At 41.3% G+C, this 20,585-nt stretch overlaps 1 protein-coding gene across 1 annotated transcript in view; it reads left to right on the forward strand.

Annotated features, from left to right (window-relative positions):
- Window positions 1-20,585, forward strand: part of LOC149445224 (alpha-2-macroglobulin-like protein 1) — a 238,295-nt gene that overhangs the window by 86,078 nt on the left and 131,632 nt on the right. Inside the window, exons 9-18 of the mRNA XM_089654069.1 lie at window positions 3,045-3,159; window positions 5,543-5,652; window positions 7,333-7,500; window positions 11,151-11,372; window positions 16,012-16,075; window positions 16,167-16,309; window positions 18,097-18,246; window positions 18,595-18,774; window positions 18,981-19,044; window positions 19,151-19,177. Of these exons, the coding sequence (XP_089510195.1) occupies window positions 3,045-3,159; window positions 5,543-5,652; window positions 7,333-7,500; window positions 11,151-11,372; window positions 16,012-16,075; window positions 16,167-16,309; window positions 18,097-18,246; window positions 18,595-18,774; window positions 18,981-19,044; window positions 19,151-19,177 (1,243 nt within the window). The remainder of the gene's footprint in view (window positions 1-3,044; window positions 3,160-5,542; window positions 5,653-7,332; window positions 7,501-11,150; window positions 11,373-16,011; window positions 16,076-16,166; window positions 16,310-18,096; window positions 18,247-18,594; window positions 18,775-18,980; window positions 19,045-19,150; window positions 19,178-20,585) is intronic.

A 20,585-nucleotide genomic window follows, 5' to 3' on the forward strand; every position in this document is an offset into this window, starting at 1 on the left:
TGCACTTGGTGACATAAGGCTTGGATGCAGCTGCTCGGCCATGAAAAACCATTCCATGAAGCTCTCTACGCACTGTTGTTGTGATAATCTGAAGGCCGCACAAAGTTTGAAGGTCTTTAGCTGTTGACTCTGCAGACAGTTGGTGAGTTCTGCGCACTGTGTGCTTCAGCATGCACTGACCCCGCTCTGTCATTTTATGTGGCCTAGCACTTGATGGCTGAGTTGCTGCTGTTCCCCGTTGCTTCCATTTTGTTATAATCCCACTAACAGATGACTGTGGAATATTTAGTAGCCAGGAAATGTCACGGATGGACTTATTGCACAGGTGGCAACTTAACATGGTACCTCGCTTGGAGTCACTGAGCTCCTGAGAGCGACCCATTCTTTCACAAATGTTTGTAGAAGCAGTCTGCATGCCTAGGTGCTTGATTTTATACACCTGTGGCCATGGAGATGATTGGAACACCTGAATCCAATGATTTGGAGGGGTGTCCTAATACATTTGGCAATATAGTGTGTGTGTGTGTATGTGTATGTATGTGTGTGTATATATATATATATATATATATATATATATATTTTACACACACACTGTACAGTTTATTTATTTTTATTTACTTTACCTCTGTCTTCCTCATCACTGGATGTGACATCCCCGTTCTTCTCGGAAGACTCAAGGAATGCAGAGCAGATGAACTCTCATGAGAAGACACTCAAGTCCACTGCAATAGCATCTTATTGTGAGATTTCGGCTGCTCTGTATTCTCCAGAATCTAGTGGGCAGGGGTGTGACATCATTCCTGCCCAGGCGCCATGGGCGGAAGGCAGTGGGACAGTGGTGAGTTAAGTATAAACTGTAGCAAAACACACATCCTCCACATCATCTGCAGTGAAGGCAGAAATACAGCAGGATTGGTACTGTCTAGAACCCTTAAAATATGCAATGGACAGAAGCAATAATATTAATGGATTTTCTCAGTACCCCAGAAGGACAACACTAAAACTTATTTTTAGTTACAAAATATCAAAAATTCATTACATCAAACTTTAAAAAGTAGTATTTAAGACACATATATATTAAAAATAAGACATGAATCAATATACAAAGCTCAACATAAGCCACTGCATAGCTCCCAATGACATGTGTTACATTATAGTAAGAAGGCCTTCTTTCACTAGATGTAGGGAAACATGATTGGCCAGCCCTCAATATGTTTTGCGGCTGTAACCTCTTCTTCAGGGTTAGGAGCTTTTTAGACCTCAAAACTGAGCAGAACATTGTACAATGTAAATACATGAATCATTATACAGTATATACAAGTATAAAATTGTGGTAAATATAATCTCAAGAATGGCCTGTAGAGGCCTACCAGGGTCTGGAAAGCAGCCACCAAACTAGGGGGCACAATCAGAGAGAACACATTCTCCACTGGGGCAGATGTTGGAGCCAATAGATACCAGAGGGCACTTTGGAGATCATGCAATAGCTGAGTATGGCACTGATCAATAAAAAGAAAAGTATGAAAAGAGGTTTCTTAGGAATTTTGCACCCTCTAGTGTGCTACTAGAATAGTGTATGGTATTGTAGGTAAAATCATTGTGTTTGAGTCTTTGATAGAGGTTGGGTTATTGCAAGTCAGCTGGATGACTCAACAGGTTGTGGCTCTATCACCTCCTCCTGACTGTGGAGGATCATAGAACCTTCCAAAAGTCGGTAAGCAGGAAGGAGTGGAGATCTGATCTGCACCTTCATGGGAGTTTGGCTAATCCCAGGTTTTGAGGCCCTGGTAGAATGGTGGACTGGTCCATAAATATGGGAGAGTCAGGCTGACAGGGGAATCGGGTGGAAGATGGAGGGCTGAGGAGACTGTCGGTGCCTGGGAGGGGTCCTCTATGTCTAGGGGGGCCGGCCTCCAGGCTGGGCTCGGTCTGGCTCGGGAAGATATGTTCAGCAGTGAGGTGTGAATGGGATCAAGACCTGGAGCAGCAGGGAGCAAAGAGGACAGTGTGAGAACAGCAGCCCCCTCTGGGATCTACAAGGGGAAAGACTGCCACACTTAGCATGTTTTCTAAGGACAGTGCTGAGCTCAGTCCTTTATCCTTGTCCCGGGAGATCTTCCAAGAAGCCAAGAGAGCTGGTAATGTTTGCAGGCTGTGGAGCTGGAAGCAGCTCTACAGGGGGCGAGAGGACATCTTTGCATGTAGCTACAAGAAGTAAAGCAGATTTTTGAGGGGCTGCTAGTTCCTCTCCTATAAAGGGGAGCTGCTGCTGATCCACAATGACTGACGGCTTTCAGGAAAAGAACAGTCCAGGATCTACGCTTGTACATAGGATGGAAGTGTCCCCTTCCATTGATTCAAGCCAAATTGGGTATACCATAATCCTTATTTCCCTATCCAAGTTGATTTCCCCTAATAAAACAACAAAACCAATCCCATGGACTGGTCATTGTCTTTGGATGCAAGTCTGTGTGAGAAATAAATGTTGCCTGGCTGTGCGGAAAGAGGCTTATGGATACCCACTACCCAGCGGTCCTCATGAGGGTAGCGCTACAAGAATATGTTAAGTGTTTTAATGTAGAGCACTCTGACCAAAGAAGAGGTACCTCCCCTGAACATATATAAAGTTGTGATTCCCAACACTTTAGGTAGAGATGATCATCTCATAAGACCAACCAGATAAAGTAGTATTTATCAACATGGCAACGAGCCTCAAAATGATAGTAGGCAGACGGGAATCTATTATCCTGCCCTGGTATAGTCTGAGAAGCAATGAAACAGGCTACACAATAGTGTTGTCAAAACTAAATTAAATATAGGAGCCATTCCTCAACAATGGGGTGGATGCTACAAAAGTGCATACACAAAGTGCAAAAACCTTTCCATGCTTTAAAGCAACTGCTAGTTGGAAGTGAATATTTTTGCTCAATGAACATGGATTTTCCTCTGACCAAGTTTTGTCTCACTTTCTATGAGGCAGACAGAGGACCTGGTAAACCTGCTCCATAACTTCAATAACCTGAGCTTCTTCCTCTTCTTCACAGACTGACCAGACTGGAAAAATGCAAACTTTACTAGATCTGGGGAAGTTCAACATGCAGAGTACAGACTACAAAAGAGAACTGTTAATAGAAATCATTGTGAAGGAAGAGGGGACAGGTGAGTCGTATCAGAATAGAGGTGCTGTTAGCAACAATATTGGAGAAGTAGAAGCACTCAAAGACATTATGTATAACTGTTATATAAAGAGAATTCTTAATTTCTACCGGTATTCTACTAAATTAGAAACTTGCCAAAACCCCTTTGCAATGTATGGTTGGCAAATGATGCTGTTAGGAACTAGAACAATAACTATATCCCAGGAATCTATTTTGTATTTACTTCTGCAGCACTGAAATTGATCATCCTGAGATGTTCTACAGTTATAAAAGTTGCTTTCAATCAGCAATAGTGATTTAATGCTGGTGTGTGAAGGAGAACAGTAAGTCAACAGTAAAGCCATACTGTTGTTCTCGAGCTGTGCATCCATAAATATGTAGGAAAGATATGAACACTGGGAGAGATTGTTGGTTATGTGTTAGAGAAGACACTGGTAGTGATGAGGCAGAACACTGTTTTATTTGTGTGGCTTAAGTTGCAAACATACAAAGCACATTTCAGCAGACATCTTGCTTCATGAAGAGAGGAAGAGAAAAGAATAGGAAGAGAGAGAACCAACAAATTTTACACATATGCACAACTAGTAACCTTAGTGTACAGTGCCATCTACTGGTCAAGTGATATAACACACAATACTATATAGTACATGCTGTTGTATCTCCAACAGAGATTACAGCGTGTGAAGGTGTATTGACCACAAAGACACTTGGGGTACTGTGCAAGAATGATATATGCTAACATGGAACAATAGCGACAAACAAAATGCAAAATAACTATTTACAATTTTAGCCACCTCAGTTTTTATTTAAAGAAATAATTGCTCTAATGTAGCTGGATATTTGGTTGACAGTAAAGCAATGGAGCAAGGATTAGCAGAGTAATTTGGAAAAAATTGATTTTGCAGTGAAATTACTGTTGTTGTCTTGGCAAAACTTTCTAACCCTAAAGCCCCGTATACACTGGAGAATATCGGATGAATGATCATCCATTTCTTTTTTGCATGCTAGTCGCATATCGAAAGTGAAGAGGTTACTAAAGTTACAAAAATTCTTGTACGACAGAATAAAAATCTGGAAGCGATGTAATGTATTTGTATTGTATGTTCGGATGAAAACTGTACTGGTTAAACGAAAACTGTACGATCTGGTATCACACGACAAACATGTTCGTGCTTGTCCCTTCAAGTAATTTCAGATGATTGCTGTACTAACATTCAGATTATTGTACGATCGCTTTGAAAGTGTCATTTTTCGTGCGATTTTCTGATCATGTGTACGGGGTTTAAACCAACTTTCAGCCCCAGTCTAAGCCTAATCTATCTAACCCTATAAGGAAGAGATTGCTATACTTTCCTATTCTAAAGCCACTCCGGTCTGGTCCCAGGTCTGGTCCCAGGCTGAGCTATCAGTGTCAGTTTCTGTGCAGAGCCGAGGCAGCTGACAATGGATGCCTCTTAGTAACTCTATGGGTGATGTCATCTCCTAAACATTTCCCAGCCGTTGTCGGCTTTCTCACTCTACACAGCAGAGGTCTACTGGGGAATAGGAAAGTAAAGCAATCTTTTCTTAACAGGGTTGGATAGATTAGGGTTAGAATGGGGCCGGGAGTAGGTTTAGCATTAGAACTATTGTGACCTTTTTGTGCTGTGGCATGGCAATCATTTATTGATAAGGGTTAGGGCTGGCATTAGAGTTAGCTTCAGGGTCAGAGAAAGCATTACTATTAGGGTCAAAGATAGGTTTAGTGCTAGGGTTACCTCAGAGGCCAGAGTTAGGGTTAACATTAGGGTTATTATGAGGGTTAGTGCTAGCAGCAGAGTTAGGAGAGTTTAAATCAGAGTTAGGATTAGAGGTAGGATTAGTGTTTTGGGTCAGAGTTTGCATTGGTGTTATGGATAGATTTTGAGTTACCCTTAGGGAAGGATAAGGATTAGTGTTACGACTAAGGTCCATCTTTGTTCCTAAATGTTCTTAAATGATGTGAACATCATTGCCCCAAACTCTTGTTAGAGACTCCATCAGCCTTGATCACATGACCCCATCAGCTGGGAGAACCTGGTCAGAAGTAAAGTTTAATCTTACAGTATATTTATTCTTTTGTATAGTTATATTTAAAGTTTGAAATGGTTTAACCCACCAGTATTTGCAAAAAAAAAATTAAAATATCTCATTTGGAATGACTTTCCACATCATTCGATGAGTAGTACAGCAGAGGAAAGGGCAAGTCCCCATGTAAAGCATAAACTCTTTAGTAGAACAAATGACAGAAGCAATCCTCATTGCAATGAATTCCAAAAACTCAACATTTCAGTTCAGTAAAATAAAAATAAAATCTCTTTGCTGTGATATTTTCTTACCATTTGATCTTTCTCGGCTTACTGAAGGAGTGAAAATTGGTGCATCAAAAAGTGTCAAGCTCGAGTCCCAGCTCACCAAATTGTCATTCAAGGACACAAAGTCGTATTTCCAACCAGGAATACCATACAGAGGAAAGGTGAGTGGAAAGAAAAACAGAAACTCTGCAGTAGTTAGGTGTTTTGAGGGAGTTTTATAGTAGGTGTTGGAAAAACTAGTAGAAGATCAGTCAGCTGATTCGGTCATTGTCTCATGTTGTACTGGTCTGTGGAAGAGATGTGGCAGCTGAATTTTTGGGCAAAACGTATAGCTCAACATGTCAGCCTGTATACAGTACTTGTTATTATTATGTTGACTTGCTGCCCCCAATAGTTGTTTGTCTAATGTCCCTATCACAGTCATAATCACAGTCATACACGGGTGTTTTCACATTACAGCCTTTTTGTTTGGAAAGTACCCAATGAAGAGCTGGTACCACACAATTCACAAAAGTCTTCCTTTTATATAAAATTATATTTGCATTTATGCATGTTATTGTAAAACTTTACAAAGGTAAAACTGCTCAGAGTATTAGTATTCCACTAATTATTGTCAAGGAAATTGGGAGAAGGAGGTATACGTAGAGCCCATAACATTTTAAAGTATATATGAATCCTCCCCTTGTAAAATAACCCATTCATTTTAAAATAGAAATAAAAAGTGAAACATTTGTGTATACATATAAAAAAGGGGGAAAAGGGTGCTTATTTTTTTTTTTTATAAGTGATCACATACCCTCTGTTCTCAGCTGTATAAGGAGCTTTGAGAGCTGGGGTAGGAAAAACAGCATCACACTGGTCTTCCCACTGAATGACCCTGGGAGGGGGGAAGCATATTATTATTATTATTATTATTATTATTATTATACAGTATTTATAAAGCGCCAATGGTTCGCTCAGCGCTGTACATTACAAAGGGGGACAGAACATGTGACAGAACAATACCAATACAATACAAAACATGAGGGGATCGAGGGCCCTGCTCTTTCGAGCTTACAATCTAGGAGGGAATATCAGGACAAGTCTGATTCTTCATTGGAAGAGTGCAGGCTGAGTTCTCAGCACAGCTAGAAAACTGGCCATGCTGTGCTCCCATGCCTAGTGTGGGGCCCATGAATAGGAAAGGCACTCTATAGGCAAGTGCACTCCATGCAGATTAACTGGGGATATAACCCAGGCCAACATTGGGAGGTAAGAGTGCTATACACATTATGGGTTTTAGCTGATGCCTATCAAAATGATTCAGGCAGAAAAAAACAAGAGGTGGAAAAGTGGAAGGAATGTATAAAAGTTTTTTTTTTATAAAAAATATAAATTGCAGTTTTTTTTTCCTTCTTAGATGTGTATTTAGTGGACATGACTGGTTTTGTTAGTTATTTTTAAACCATTTCAGCACTTTTTGCTTGCTTTTTGCATTCATAAAATAGGAGTAAATTCCCCTCTTGGGAATACCATTCACCATCATTCAATTATCAAAACGTCTGCACTACCTATACTATTTATATATGCACATTTAGACATAACTTCATCTTTTTGACTATGTTTCATATTTGTCTTGTAGCCCTGATGGAGATAGGGTGGCATTGCCCCATAAAAATGCATTGGTGTTTCTATATCACCTTTTTTTTTTTTTTTTACCAACAATTAAAATTATCTTGGACTTGTTCATCCAACTTTGGTCTGGTACTCCTTTCTGTATTTCTATGATTTAGGACAGAAAGCTAATTTATTTTTATCTAAAAATCACTATAATATTCTTTCATATTTTCTGTGTAATATAGGTGTCATTGACGTCCTTTGATGGCCAACTCCTTGGCTCGCAGAAAGTTCACATCACAGCTAGGAGTAATGGAAAAGAGCATAAAGAGACCTTTGTCACGGACCCCAATGGAGAAGTTACATTCGAACTGCTTACAGAAAAATGGGGCAACAACTCAGTGACACTAGATGTGAGTAAGAAAAAGAAACTGTTTTAGTTTTATTTTTAGAAAAAGGTTTTTAATATTGTTATCTATTTTATAAGCATTTATTATTTTTTACGCTTTAATTTAACTTTAGTGCTCTCTCAAGATGGCTAATGAGCACCCTGTGTGACAGCATGGGGAGGTGACAGGTTCTCTTTATTAAGACACCAGGGGTCTCTCAGACCCTCAATGTCTTCCTTGCCCTCCACTGCAGCTAATCAAGCACATATCATGCTTGATTAGCTGCTTCCCTGGCTACAGTAGCTGAGGAATGAAAGCTCTGAAACTTGAAGAGGCAAAATCATTGTCACTTACAGCATTACTACTCACATCACAGGGGCAATCAGGAACCGGATGTTCCTCAATCTCCTTCTGTTAAATGGATGGGGCATTTTCAGTGGTTAGGGCTCCCCTGAACGGATGAGCCCAAGACCCACGGAAGGTGGCAGGCGGTGGTAGCCGTTAATAAACATCCAATAGTCGCTGCAGCTGCAAATATAAAAACAATGGAATTCAATCGCAGAATGTTTCAGCATCATTAGATTATTATACAATATATTTATTCTCTGGTTGGAGACAAGTGGTTATATTCTCATTTAGTGATGGGCTTCATGTTCAGGTCAAACTTAAGTTCGACTCCAACATTGGCTGTTCTTGTGTTTGCCGAACACACGAACAGTAAGGGCGTTCCCACAATGCACCAGGCCAATCACAGCACAATGCACTGTGAGAGCCACGATTGGCCAACGTCACAGTGACTTCAGCTTTGTTAGTGTGTTGCTAGAGTTTAGTGGAGTTAGTGGTGTGTTAGGAGTGAAGTATAGTGTAGTGAAGAGCAGTGTAGTGGTGTCAGTGAAGTGTCAGGGTGTTTTACAGCATCTCTGCATCACCACTGTTCCCATTTTTTTTCCTTTGCTAACTTTTTTTTTTATATATATTTTTTTTTGTTTTTGCAGCATCAGGTTCTGTTGCTGCATTATTAGTGTCCGCCCTTCTGCGTTGAAGACATTCTTCTTTCTGTGTCAGCAGTGGTTTCCTTTTTTTTTTTGCTTTCTTAATTTAAAAAAAAAAAATTTAATGTATTTATTTTTGCTGCAGCAGTAAACATATTTAGGGAATAATTGCTGTTCCTCCTTCTGCGTTGCAGGTGGTCCTCCTTCTGCATCAGCAGTCATACCCTTTTTCTTTTTTTGTCTTATTGATTTTTTTTTTCCAGCAACAGAAAAATACATTTCTCTGTAATTGCTGTTCCTCCTGAGTCGCAGGTGTTCTTCCTTCTGCGCCATCTGTGGTTTTATTTTTTTGGCTTTCTTCATTTTTTTACATTTATTTTATTTACATTTTTTTTTGCAGCAGTAAAAAATAATCTCCATAATTGCTGTATCCCCTATTTTCTTTATTAAAAAAAACATTAATAAAACGGTTTATAGTAGACCAAGCACAAACATATTGCACTCAAGCACCAAATTCTCAAAAGAAAACCGAAAAGTCTGTTGCCATTTCCGGCGGTCATACATGGCCAGTTCGTGTGGCTGACATTCAACAGGAATTCAACCTGCCCACCGACCGCCTCATTTGTGACATGCCCACCAGGTGGAACTCAACATTGGCGATGCTGCAGCAGCTGCACGCGCAGCAGAGGGCCATCAATGAGTACTTGTGTGAATATGGCACAAGGACAAGATCAGGGCAGCTTGGCTTCTTTTCGCCACACCAGTGGCTGCTGATAAAGGATGCATTCACTTTCCTGCCACCATTTGAGGAGGCCATAAGGATGGTGAGCCGTAACAATGTATGCACCAGTGACACTATCCCTTTAGTCTTCCAGCTGGAGCACACGCTGTGTGGAGTCATGGACAGGGCACTTGAGGCAGAACAGGACTTCCCTTCCTCTCAATGGTCCCTTTATGCAGATACCATTCCTGTAGGGCCACAGAACACATGAGGAGGAGGAAGAGGAGCAGGAGGATTGCTGCAGCATGGAAGTAGAGGATAAAATACAGCAGTCTTCAATGGATGGTTTTTAGTCCCCAGAAACCCAGCCAGGAGTAGTTTGTGGCTGGGAGGAGGTAGTTCCTGACAGTGTCATCCTTAGTGACCCAGATGACTCGGAATATCATGCCTCCTCAAGCTTATGCTGCATGGGCTCCCTGATTCTGCAAAGCCTGCAAAAGGACCCGAGAATTTGTGGTGTCAAGGAAAGGAATCATTACTGGTTGGCAACCCTTCTTGATTCACGTTAATGCCTTGAAGAAAAATTTATGTAACACCTTTCCAGACAGTGGGAGGTTACCATTACCTGGACAACATGTTTCTAAGGCTTTGTTCAGTCAAAGGAAGAGCGGTGGAGAAGGCAGCCGGCTGACCAATGCCATTAATTAATCCTTTAGTTCTCACTGCCCAAGGCTGTCAGGTTTAAGCACCCATCAGCAGTGTCTGCATCATATGGTGCAGGATTATCTAGGGGCAAGAGCAGACTCGGAGACGTTTCCATCTGAATATCCAGTGGGTTACTGTCTCAATATGCAACCGAGCTAATGAACTGTCCTGCATCGCAGCTTGCTTTCTGAACGAGCATTCAGTGCTACTGGAGGATTTGTGAGAGATAAAAGCATGTGTTTGTCAACAGACTCCATTGACCGGCTTATATTTATCACAGTGAATCAGTCCAGGATCAGCAGCAGCTATCAAGCCCCCGATGCTGATGTAATTGATTACATTTGTTAGGGTCTGGGATCCCTTGAAGACTGCCTAGGCTGCTTATCCTATTCCTGATTATGCTAGCTTCCAACAATGTTTTTGGTTTAGGGCACCACCATCACCCAAGGCCCAATTGTTCTGCACCTGTTTTGACAGGTGCATCTAATTTAAATTTTTTTACAATTTTTTTTTTCTAATTTTTAACAATTTTTACCAGCAGGGCCCATTCCTGCACTCACCAAGAGTAACTGAGGGGTTACAGTGTTCAGGCCCTACTAAACGTTTTTAGTTTTTAGAGCAGGGTCTAATCCTGCACTTGTCAAGAATAACCCTGAAGGGTTATGGTGTGAAGGTACCACCCACCAAACACCCCACAATGCACTGCGTTCTAACAGTGCACAGTCCCCACCCCACACTGTATAAGGCTGCATACACTGCAGCCTTATGCAGTGTGTTGCTGGACACTGCTGAACACAGAGGGGAGAATACTCCCCCCCCCCCCCCCCCAAAAAAAAGTAATAATAATAATTAGAAATATATAAAAATAAAACAAAAAAGACATAAAAAAAGAAAATCCATACCCAGGTCCTTTAGGTTAGGAGGACCCCACAGACAAAAGTGCGTGGGGTTCCCCTTGAAAACCATACCAGGCCCTTTAGGCCTGGTAGCACTTTTAAGGGGAATCCCACCTCCCCAAATGGGAAGGGGTGCATGGGGTTCCCCCTAAAAGCCATACCACACACGTAAAAAATGTTTTACTGTGGGGTCCTTTGAACCTCTCTCATGGTTTACATTGAATATCATGTAAATATTGCTTCTGTAATGTTTTCCCCCATCTGTGATATAAATCCATGGAATACATTCTCCATATCTGTCTACAGTGATGACTCCACCCATCCTAATACCGATTTTTGTCCTTTGCGATGTGATTCCAGGCAACTACTGATCAAACAAACGAGCCCTATTCAAGGGGCAAAGTGTCCATCACCTATGGCCAGGCCAGCCTCTATCTGAAGGACATCCATGTGGAGACCAAGAGCTACCTGTATATACGGCCAGTAAGAAGTTCGGCACCATGTCACCAGAATGTGCCTGTCACGGTCGACTATTCTCTGGCAGAGGAGGAGGACAATGGCTGTTTTGAACTTTTATATCTTGTAAGTAAGACTTTTCTTTGGGTTTTCGAGTGTATAGATACACATCTAAAAAGGTGATTAGATTTGAGTAAGACGTTGTGGATATACAGTTAGTGGGGTATAATTCCAACACTCATGTGAAGTACAAAAGTCACTTGAGGACTGAAACATCTTCAGCCCCAAACAAATCCAGATGAATTTTAATAAATACTGCCAGAAGTTATATAAATTGTAGAAAATTCCAAGCTGTCTTTGCCTAGAAGGATTTGACAGTTCAAGCCTCTTTAATGATCAAGATCAATACATCGACATTACAGTGACAGTAGATTTTGCAGAATGCCTTGTAACGAGAGCATAGCTGTGTGTACATGGGTCTACAATGGACACACAGCTGGCAGGAGAACATACAGTATGTGACAAGTTATAAACCTTGTAGACCTTGCTGCTCCAGCACTTATTTCAACACTACTATCCACCTGAAGGCCATATACATTGCCTTTCTTAGATTTAAGGTTAAAGAAGACCTGTTTAGACCTGGTCTGTAGAGTTAACCCTCCTGTCAGGCTCCGCCCAACGGGATCTCTAGTGGTCCACGGCACGGGGTTTCCCAGGACGCGGAGTCTAAGTCCCAGTCTGCCTTTTCACCAGGGCCCCTGATGGTGGGGATGGACTTGGTGCAAGACTGAAACCAGGTCGCGTTCCTGGGCACCCCCGGCGGTGGCAGAGGGGTCCTGCTGAGGGTATGTGCCCGGGTTGAGTCTGCTGTGAAGGGGATGACAGATCCCGATCCGAGCGGGATGGATGGGATGACAGATCCCGATCCGAGCGGGATGGATGGGATGACAGATCCCGATCCAAGCGGGATGGATGGGCGACTGTCAGGGATAAGCGAGGTCAGACTAGCCGGGTCGGTATCGTGCGGGCAGCGTGGTACAGGGGGAGTAAGCGGAGAATGGTCGGGGTCACAAGCCAGGTTCAGCAGGTAGCGGGCAGCGTGGTACCGAGGGTCAGGCAGAAGGATGGTCAGGAACGAGCCGGGGTCAGAGCAGGAGAGGGTCAGCGTAATCAGAACAGGCAGAGTTTGGCAACAAGGAAACGTACTTACAGGACAGGAACAAGACCTTGCGGCAACTTGGATATGCACAGGGCCGTTTAAATAGGGCGCCCTGTTCTTCCATTGGTGTGGCCGCGATCGCCAAGGACCCAGCGCTCTGCGCATGCGCGCACCGCCGCGAGCCCGGAATCCCTGACACCTCCTATGTTGGGCCATCTGTTTGTTGAAAGAATGTTTTATCTCTACAATGCATAGAGCTTTGTATTTCTTACTACACTGCAATTCATATACAAAGTTGTTTTGCTTGTGTTTAGGTGTTAGCTCTTCTGAATGTACAAGCTTTGTGCCATTGTTTGCTAGGCTTGAGTCTGTGTGGCCATGGTAGTCAACTCTGACAAGGAGTTCAATATTGGAGTACAGAGTTAGCCAAATCTACAGAAGAAGAAAAAAACTTAGGGTACTCATTTCAGCAATGCAAAAATGATAAAAACAGAGTGGCTAAGCAACAGGGGAGAATATTGTATGGGGCATCATAAATGGATCACCAGCAGGAGGAGGGAAGTTAAATCTTTACTTAGGCTTTATTTAAATTAAGGTTTCCAGTCTGAAGACCTCAATTCCAAAAAGATATTCATGTGATAGAACCAAAAATGGAGAAAGGTCTGAGGGATAAAACATATCAGAAAAGACTGATGGGGTAAAGGAGGACATAGAAATGCAGGGTCTTTGCCCCAAAATCCTCCAATTGGGTAAACTTACTGGAGTCTGCTTAGACACCAGGTGGGAACAGGGGACAGCCAGTCAGACCCACTACAGGCAAATATAGTGAAAATCATCCAAAACTTTTAATTCGTGTTTTAGCATCAGAGAAGGATTCTGTTGATAAAATAGAAGAGATGGAGGTTGGATGGCAGTCTGGTGTACCCAAATGTCCATAAAGCCATTTCAATAGGGGCATGTAACACTGCTAGAAGAGGGAATTTGTGCTGCCTGATATAGTAATGTGTGCTACTACTGTCCCTCAGAATTTTATTGTCTAAACATTGTTTTTTGAGATCCATGGTCTCGATGAGCCCCAAATATATTTAAACATTTTTTTTTTAACAGCATGTAGTTTATATCAAGAAACAATGACCAGCAAGACTCTAAAATAATAGGAGGAGTTTGGGTAAAAAGGTTGTCTTGATTACATTCATTCCGCCAATCTTCGATATATTCATAAGTTGTCATTTCTGTAGAAGAGAGTCTGGTTTCTTGAAAATGGCAGGTTAGTTGGCCATGTAAGATGTACTCTCAAGTAGAGTGGTTTCAAGTCCCGAATAAAGGTAAAGTTGAATTGGGAGAGGATCTGTGTTTATTGGGGCATGGAAATATTGAGTGTTTGAGATTTTGTTTCATTGATGTGTAGTGCTTAAAACTGGGTAAAATTTTGAAGTGAGGAGAAAAAGCAGTGACTAGAAGCGTAAAAGTGTGAGATGACAATAGAACCAAAAGTACAGTATACAGTATCACTGGCATTAATTTGTGATTAATATTTTAATGGCCTTAGCATCTGTCTAGGCTAAGGGTTCCAAAGCAAAGATAAAGAAGACTGGAAGATACGGGGTGGCCTAGTCTTGCAGCTCTCAGCATAGGAAATCTCTGATACTCAAACCCCAAACTAGCCAAAGGGAAATTATATAATGCCCAAATAAAGTGGAAAGAAGGATCTTTGAGGAGCCAGTCTTGTGGTAAAAAGTAAAGCCAGCCATAGATGGATCGAATCTCAGGTGGTTCAGCAGGGACCGGCTGAGATTTGGTCCATCTATGGGCAGGCTGGTTGTAATGAAGTTGATCCATCGATCAATATCAGTAGAACTAACCTAACAGATTTTTTTGCAGGTGATTACTGATGGTGCTTATAGCCACTAGAAGTGATCATAGCTCCATAGGAAGCATTCTCCCATCAACACTGACTGTTGATGGGGCATTTGAGCATGGTCGAAGGAAAGCAACTCATATCATATCATCTATGGCCTGCTTTAGACAAGGATATGGTGTCTAAAGCTTTTTGGCATCAAGAGATAAGAACATAGGTAAAAGAGATTGTTAGTTGGCTATTGTAGATTATTGGGTAATTCTACAGATATTCTCTCTAATTGTCTTCACAGAACAAAGCCAGTCTGATATTGATCTAAAATGGCCTAAGCTACTATGCTTTCTTGTTGTTAAAGTCTTAGGATTTTAAGGTCATTGTTGAAAAGTGTCATATGTCTATAGTTGGCCCAGTTTTGGAGATCTCTGTCCAGTTTAATGATCATTATGAAGTAGACTTTCAACTTGTCTAGGTCAAAGAAGTTATCATTTTATATTAGGTTACCAAGGTGGGGGTGGCAATTTAGGAACATTTTTTGTAATAGAGAACAGAATAACCATTTGGGCCTGTTTGTATTGTTTTTAAATTTCTGTATAGCAATGTGGACTTCAAGGGTAGTGACATCCCAGTCTAAAATGTCTAAGCAAGTGGTGTTGGGGGGGACTTCTTCAGGTATTTAGACCAATGAAGACCTCAGCTTCCATCAGCAAGCTCTCTTCCATCCATCTCCTCCTCCACCAGATAGATGTATGTTTATAAGGTGTGCAGTGATGCTAGACAAGGGGAGGCGAGATGCTGTTTGAGCTAAAAATCTTTGAAAAAACGCTTGAAAAAATGCTCAAAAATGCTAATTTCTCGATTTTCAATTGCTTTCTTTTGAAGTCTATGAGGACAAAACCCCTCAATTCTGCCTGAAAAGTAGCTCATGTACTTTTTTGGGCGACAGGCATTTTTCTACAGTAGACAAAACGTTCAAATGTGAACAGGGGCTATAAAAAAATAGAATTTTCCTTGTTGAGCATTTCTGAGCTTCGAGTTTCAAGCTACAAAACACTCAAGTGTGAACGGAGCCTTAGACGAATGAGGTCTGAATTCCTCCAAAACTTTTATCAGGTTTTTAGTTAAAATATTGTATTTATTTTTAAAAATGGTAGTTTTTTGTGTGGGATCTATAAAGCACAATTTATTAGCCAAGGATGCATCTACTTTAGTTTGAAATCTAGTTGAGGATTGCTTTGACAGGTATTGTGGAGGATGACTTAAATGATTAAGAAGCTGAAATATGTTGTAGCAGAGGGTCCCAGAGGGAACCTGGGAAAGTCCTGTTTTGGGTTTATAGATCACCCACGTTCCTCTCCTATACATTTAGGGATTTCTGATCTATGGTCCAGTGCAGGGTTTACTCCTCTCTCCACTGGCAATTTCAATGCACCTGGAACCTCTCTGGAAAAAAAAATAACACAAGTCCATTTAGTTCAGCCATTGAATATGATAACTATACATCTAGTCTCAGACAAAAAGGTTAACTGAAATGTGACAGTCTGCCAATTGTGTTTTTCTGAATTAGCAGATTTTTTTTGTTTTCTTTTACAAGATATCAAAACTGACAGCTGGAGAACGTCTGTGTTTTGTGTATTTTTAATGGGATCTCCCAATCCTTCCCTTTCCAGTTAGCAATGCACTGAGCACTCACTATTCAGACTTTGTGGTAGACTATGTTCAGATACAGACTTCTCTCTTCTCTATTTCAGGTTACATTGGAGGGTAAAATAGTACAACAAGGCCAGAAGAAAGTTGAAAGGACAAAGGGTGATCGTAAGTTCCCTTTACTGGACCCAGAATTTTTTAACATGTTTTCATTTTTTTTTTATATACTCACAACCCTTTCTGTTCTCCCATTGTGCAGCTCGCTCTGGCTCAGTGGAATTCTCCCTTCCCATCCGAGACATATCTTCATCTGGAAAAATACTGGTTTTCATGGTTTCTGACTCTGGCACAGTTGCTGCTGACACTACAACCGCCCAAGTGACGCCATGTCTGAAACATGCTGTGAGTGTACCCCAAACTAGTTTTGATCTTAGTCTACCATTTAAGCATACTATGCCACAGGTCCCTTTGAAGAAACCCTCCTTCACCTGCTGATATTTTTGTCACATTCCCCCTCTGCTCCCCTGGTCAGTCAGAGTCCTCAGTAAATAACTGGGGCTTCCCGGTATGAAGGAGAAGGTGACCCCTTGCTAGGATACAGTGCTTAGCCATGATTGAAAGCAATAGACACTACAGTATCTAAATATATATACAACATTCCCGATGCCTCTGGAATCCAGAGAAGATGTATATTTCATCTATGCTTTGGGTGTCATGAAGAAGTGACAGTTTCCTTTCTTTCATAGCAAGACCTTGGGACTTTTTTCTCCAGATAATTCATATTGTCCTATTAAGTCATGTGAAGTGTCACTTACCTGAGAGTAGCAGAACCGATGAGAGGGTTCTCCCTTACACCTCCTGTCCAGTTTGTCATGGCAGAAAGCATACCTTTGTCAAACAAGACCTATTCAAGTGAATAGCACTGCTCTTCAAGTGCCCTGCAACCTTGTGCAAATGCAGTTAATACAGGCAGTAAGGGGGCAATATGCCACCTCACTACTTGTCTAATGCTCTCTGAAGAGTGATCCAAATGCTGACTGCTCTTAAGACAGCAAAGCATAAGTCAACGAGTCCTTAATTTTTAAAAACATGTTCTACAATTTATTTGATAATTTTTAATTTTATTTTTTTTTACATCTAAAGAGACCCCTGACGTCCCACATTTGAGATAGAGAAAGGGACTGAGGACATACAGTAGGTTCCTTCGTTTCTTTCTCTACAGCTTCAGCTGCAAAGATGAATGGATAGGAAGTGTTCTGCGGCTTCCTGCTCATTCACAAACTGAAGCATAGTAAACAAGGTTTACTTTGCTTCGGTGATGAATGGACACAGAGGTATTGGTACGGATTTCTCACTGTGTTCATTCAGGAAAGGAATGCACAAAAAATAGGACATATTTACTACCCACCTCCCACTCACCATCCTGAAATGGCCCCCCTGTGTGCCCTCAGCAGCTGCCGGGGGGGGGGTCACAAGAATCACTAGGCAGTACATCTGACCTTCTTGCTCAGCAGGTGCCCAAGCCCATCTTTTGAAATAAATTATGCCCAAGTCCAATACAGGAGGGTTGGCTGTACTTCCTTATCAGAAGCCCTGGGTTAAACAGGACATAAATTGGCATGGACACCAGTAATAAGCCTTGGCCAGCAGAATAACTGGATCTTGTAATGAAGCAGAAGCTGTGGCAAAGGGACTTATGCTGGATGTCATCACAGGGCTTGCAAAAGCAGAAGGCAGGAATGTGCCAGACCGCGGTCAGTATCACATGGACAAAAGATGAGCCGAAGGGATTAGCAAAGTGCAGAGTTAAGAAGCAAGCTGGAGGTCAGGTACCAAGAGGGATCACGATCAGGTGTAGTCAGAAGGCAAAACCAGGTAAAAGCACAGAAACAAGCAGGAACTAGTCATGGGTCACAGGATCTGATGACCTCTCAGCAAAGTTCTTGAGTCGTGCAGTGCTTTGTATAGGTCACTAGGTGCCAAGATCAAGTCAAAAGTGCATGGTAGTGTAGATGCAAACATAAACCTAATTCTGTGCTCAGTTCTGTGGACCGTTCTTTAGCTATGCGCAGTTATTTGAGCACGGGTTTTCCTGACATGAAGTGTGAATTTTAAGGTTGGCTTTAATCCCTATGTTTTCAGAGGTGATAATTGCTATGTTACACCTCTCACTGCATTTTGTGTTTCAGGTCAGCTTGAAGTTCTCTGAGACGAATGTGTTACCCAAATCAAATCTTAACATGCAACTCCAAGCCAAAGGTGGCTCTACTTGTGCTCTGCGAGCTGTTGACAAGAGTGTGGTCCTGATGAAACCAGAGGATGAGCTCACTGAGAGCAAGGTACCCCAAGTCATGTTCTAAAGTTAGATCAGATTGAGGAGTTCATCAAGCTGGTCACCTCTAGGGAAACTTAACACATAGCTGAGCACACATAAAGGAACTGCATTACTGGAAAAAAGTAAAGCACATCCTCATCTTGATTACTCAACCCCGCTGTGCTATATAGCTGCATAATGTAAGGAAAAGGGTTACAACACTTTTCACAGGCTTCAGATCTCCCCACTTTCTGTCTTGGTGACACACAAGGTTTCCGTTTGGCCAGGAACTAAAGGGCAATTTTACATCAAGGACACAAACAGCAAATCCATGAACTTGGTACCTACTATCCCATATCTTCCTTTCTTACAGTTTCAGAATCTTGTCACTCCCAAGCGCACTTACATACGGTCAGACTCATTGGATTACAAATTGTGTAACAAACCGCAGCCTCGGGAAGATAATGCGGGAGAAGAGTTTGATAATTACGATTATCCCTGGTGGTGGAATTCTTACCCTGAGAAGAAGAAGGACATTCAGAACATCATTCAGGTGAATAAAGACATTGTTTAAGGTCTTTGGTTCTAGTTCTATGGTGAAGCCACATTCATCATCAACGAATTTACTAAGTCAGCCATGAAGATTAGTCTTGTTGTGACAAGCATATTCACTCACCAGAAGATTGAAAATTGAAAAAAAAGAGAAAATAGTCTGTCTTATTTCTTTGTTTTGACTGGTGTTGTCCTTAATCCCTCCAGGATATAGGACTCTATCTGTTGAGTACCTGGAAGGTTGTCGCTCCAGTCACCTGCAAAACACAACGTAAGTGATGCTGATTCTGACTCCATAATTGGCCTCTACATTCAGGTTAGTGTGTCTTAGTTAAGCGGCTGCTGTTGTCTTTTGCCATGTTTGGTACACATCTCAGATGCTTCAGATGCTTCAGATGCTTCAGGTGAGTCTGGTATTTTATTTGCTGCCAAGTCTATAAGATGAATTGGGTAACATCCAGGTAGGTGACTTGACCCCATATCTATTTTTTAATGTATGTTATGTAACAGCAGATTTGTACTTAATTTTATAGATACACTTCAATATGACATGAACAAATGTATGCAATGGAGGATGTTGTACTTATTTCAAGTGGACATAGCTGGATGAAATTTAGTTTGCTCTATGTACTGTGTATCATGAACCATTGTCATGCTTTTTTCTTCCTTAAAATGCTGTATTTTTTAGTTTAATGAAAGGTGCAAATATGAAGATAATTTTCTGCAATTACATTAACAGAATACAGCTGAACTCCAGGCAGTTTACATATATTCCTCAATAGTCACAAAATATATAAATTATCTTTTATGCACCAAATGTCTTTGCAAAGCCTGTTAAAACCTTTAAAATTAGGGGTGACGTCATCAATATGCTATTCATACATTGTGCAGAGAGCAGAGCTGTAGGAGGGACCTATCAGGCTACACCCACTACAGGCTGCCTGTAGAAAACTACAAGAGGGGGCGGAGACAAGACCATTTACCCAGCACATGGAGAGAGGGCAGCAGTGACCCGTCTTTATAAAGCTTTATGTACACTGGCAGCTTCTAAACTCACGTTTTGTCGTTTTTTTTTTGCCAAAGCTTCTAAACTCAACTCCATAAAATCCTATATGTCCATGTACACATGAACCTTGTCAAATAAAATATTGCGCTCTGTATACCAATTTTTTCCACACTCTACTTGTCAATACATATGCACTATGAAGTCACATATACGTATAAAAAGCGATCAGATCAGTAAAAGAGAAAATAAAAAGTGACATATACTCCATTACAAAAACACAATAATCCCGTGTGAATATAGGCTCCTCAGCCAATAATGGAGCCGTGTTCCAATACTGTAAATATAATATTGATGTCGTGAATTCTATTTTGGAGAATATTCACCAATGTTTGCACCACCACCTAGTGAATGAATGGAGGCTTACCAGAAGCCGAGACCCCTTAAATATAGGGGGGTCTCAACCAGCACTGCAACACAGGGTATCATCCGATTCTCCATGCCATGCCCAAATGAGGACTCTCCCAAGCTTCATAAACCAAAGTGTGAACTCCAATACGATGCCAAATAGTATCATGAAAGAAAAAAACATGCCTCTCATAGTTCAATAAGTTTGACAATCCTTTATTTGCGCAAATAAAAATCCTGCTTGCAAGCTGTAGGGAACTGAAAAGCATTAAAAAAAATGTTTTTCCCAAGCTTCATAAAGCAAAGTGTGAACTCCAATATGATGCCAAATAGTATCATGAAAGGAAAAAACATGACACTCATAGTGCAATAAGTTTGACAATCCTTTATTTCCGCAAATA

Source organism: Staurois parvus, unplaced genomic scaffold (assembly GCF_062004578.1).
Source record: "Staurois parvus isolate SC_StPar_1 unplaced genomic scaffold, SC_StPar_1.0 ptg000737l, whole genome shotgun sequence".
Taxonomy (NCBI): Eukaryota; Metazoa; Chordata; class Amphibia; order Anura; family Ranidae; genus Staurois; species Staurois parvus.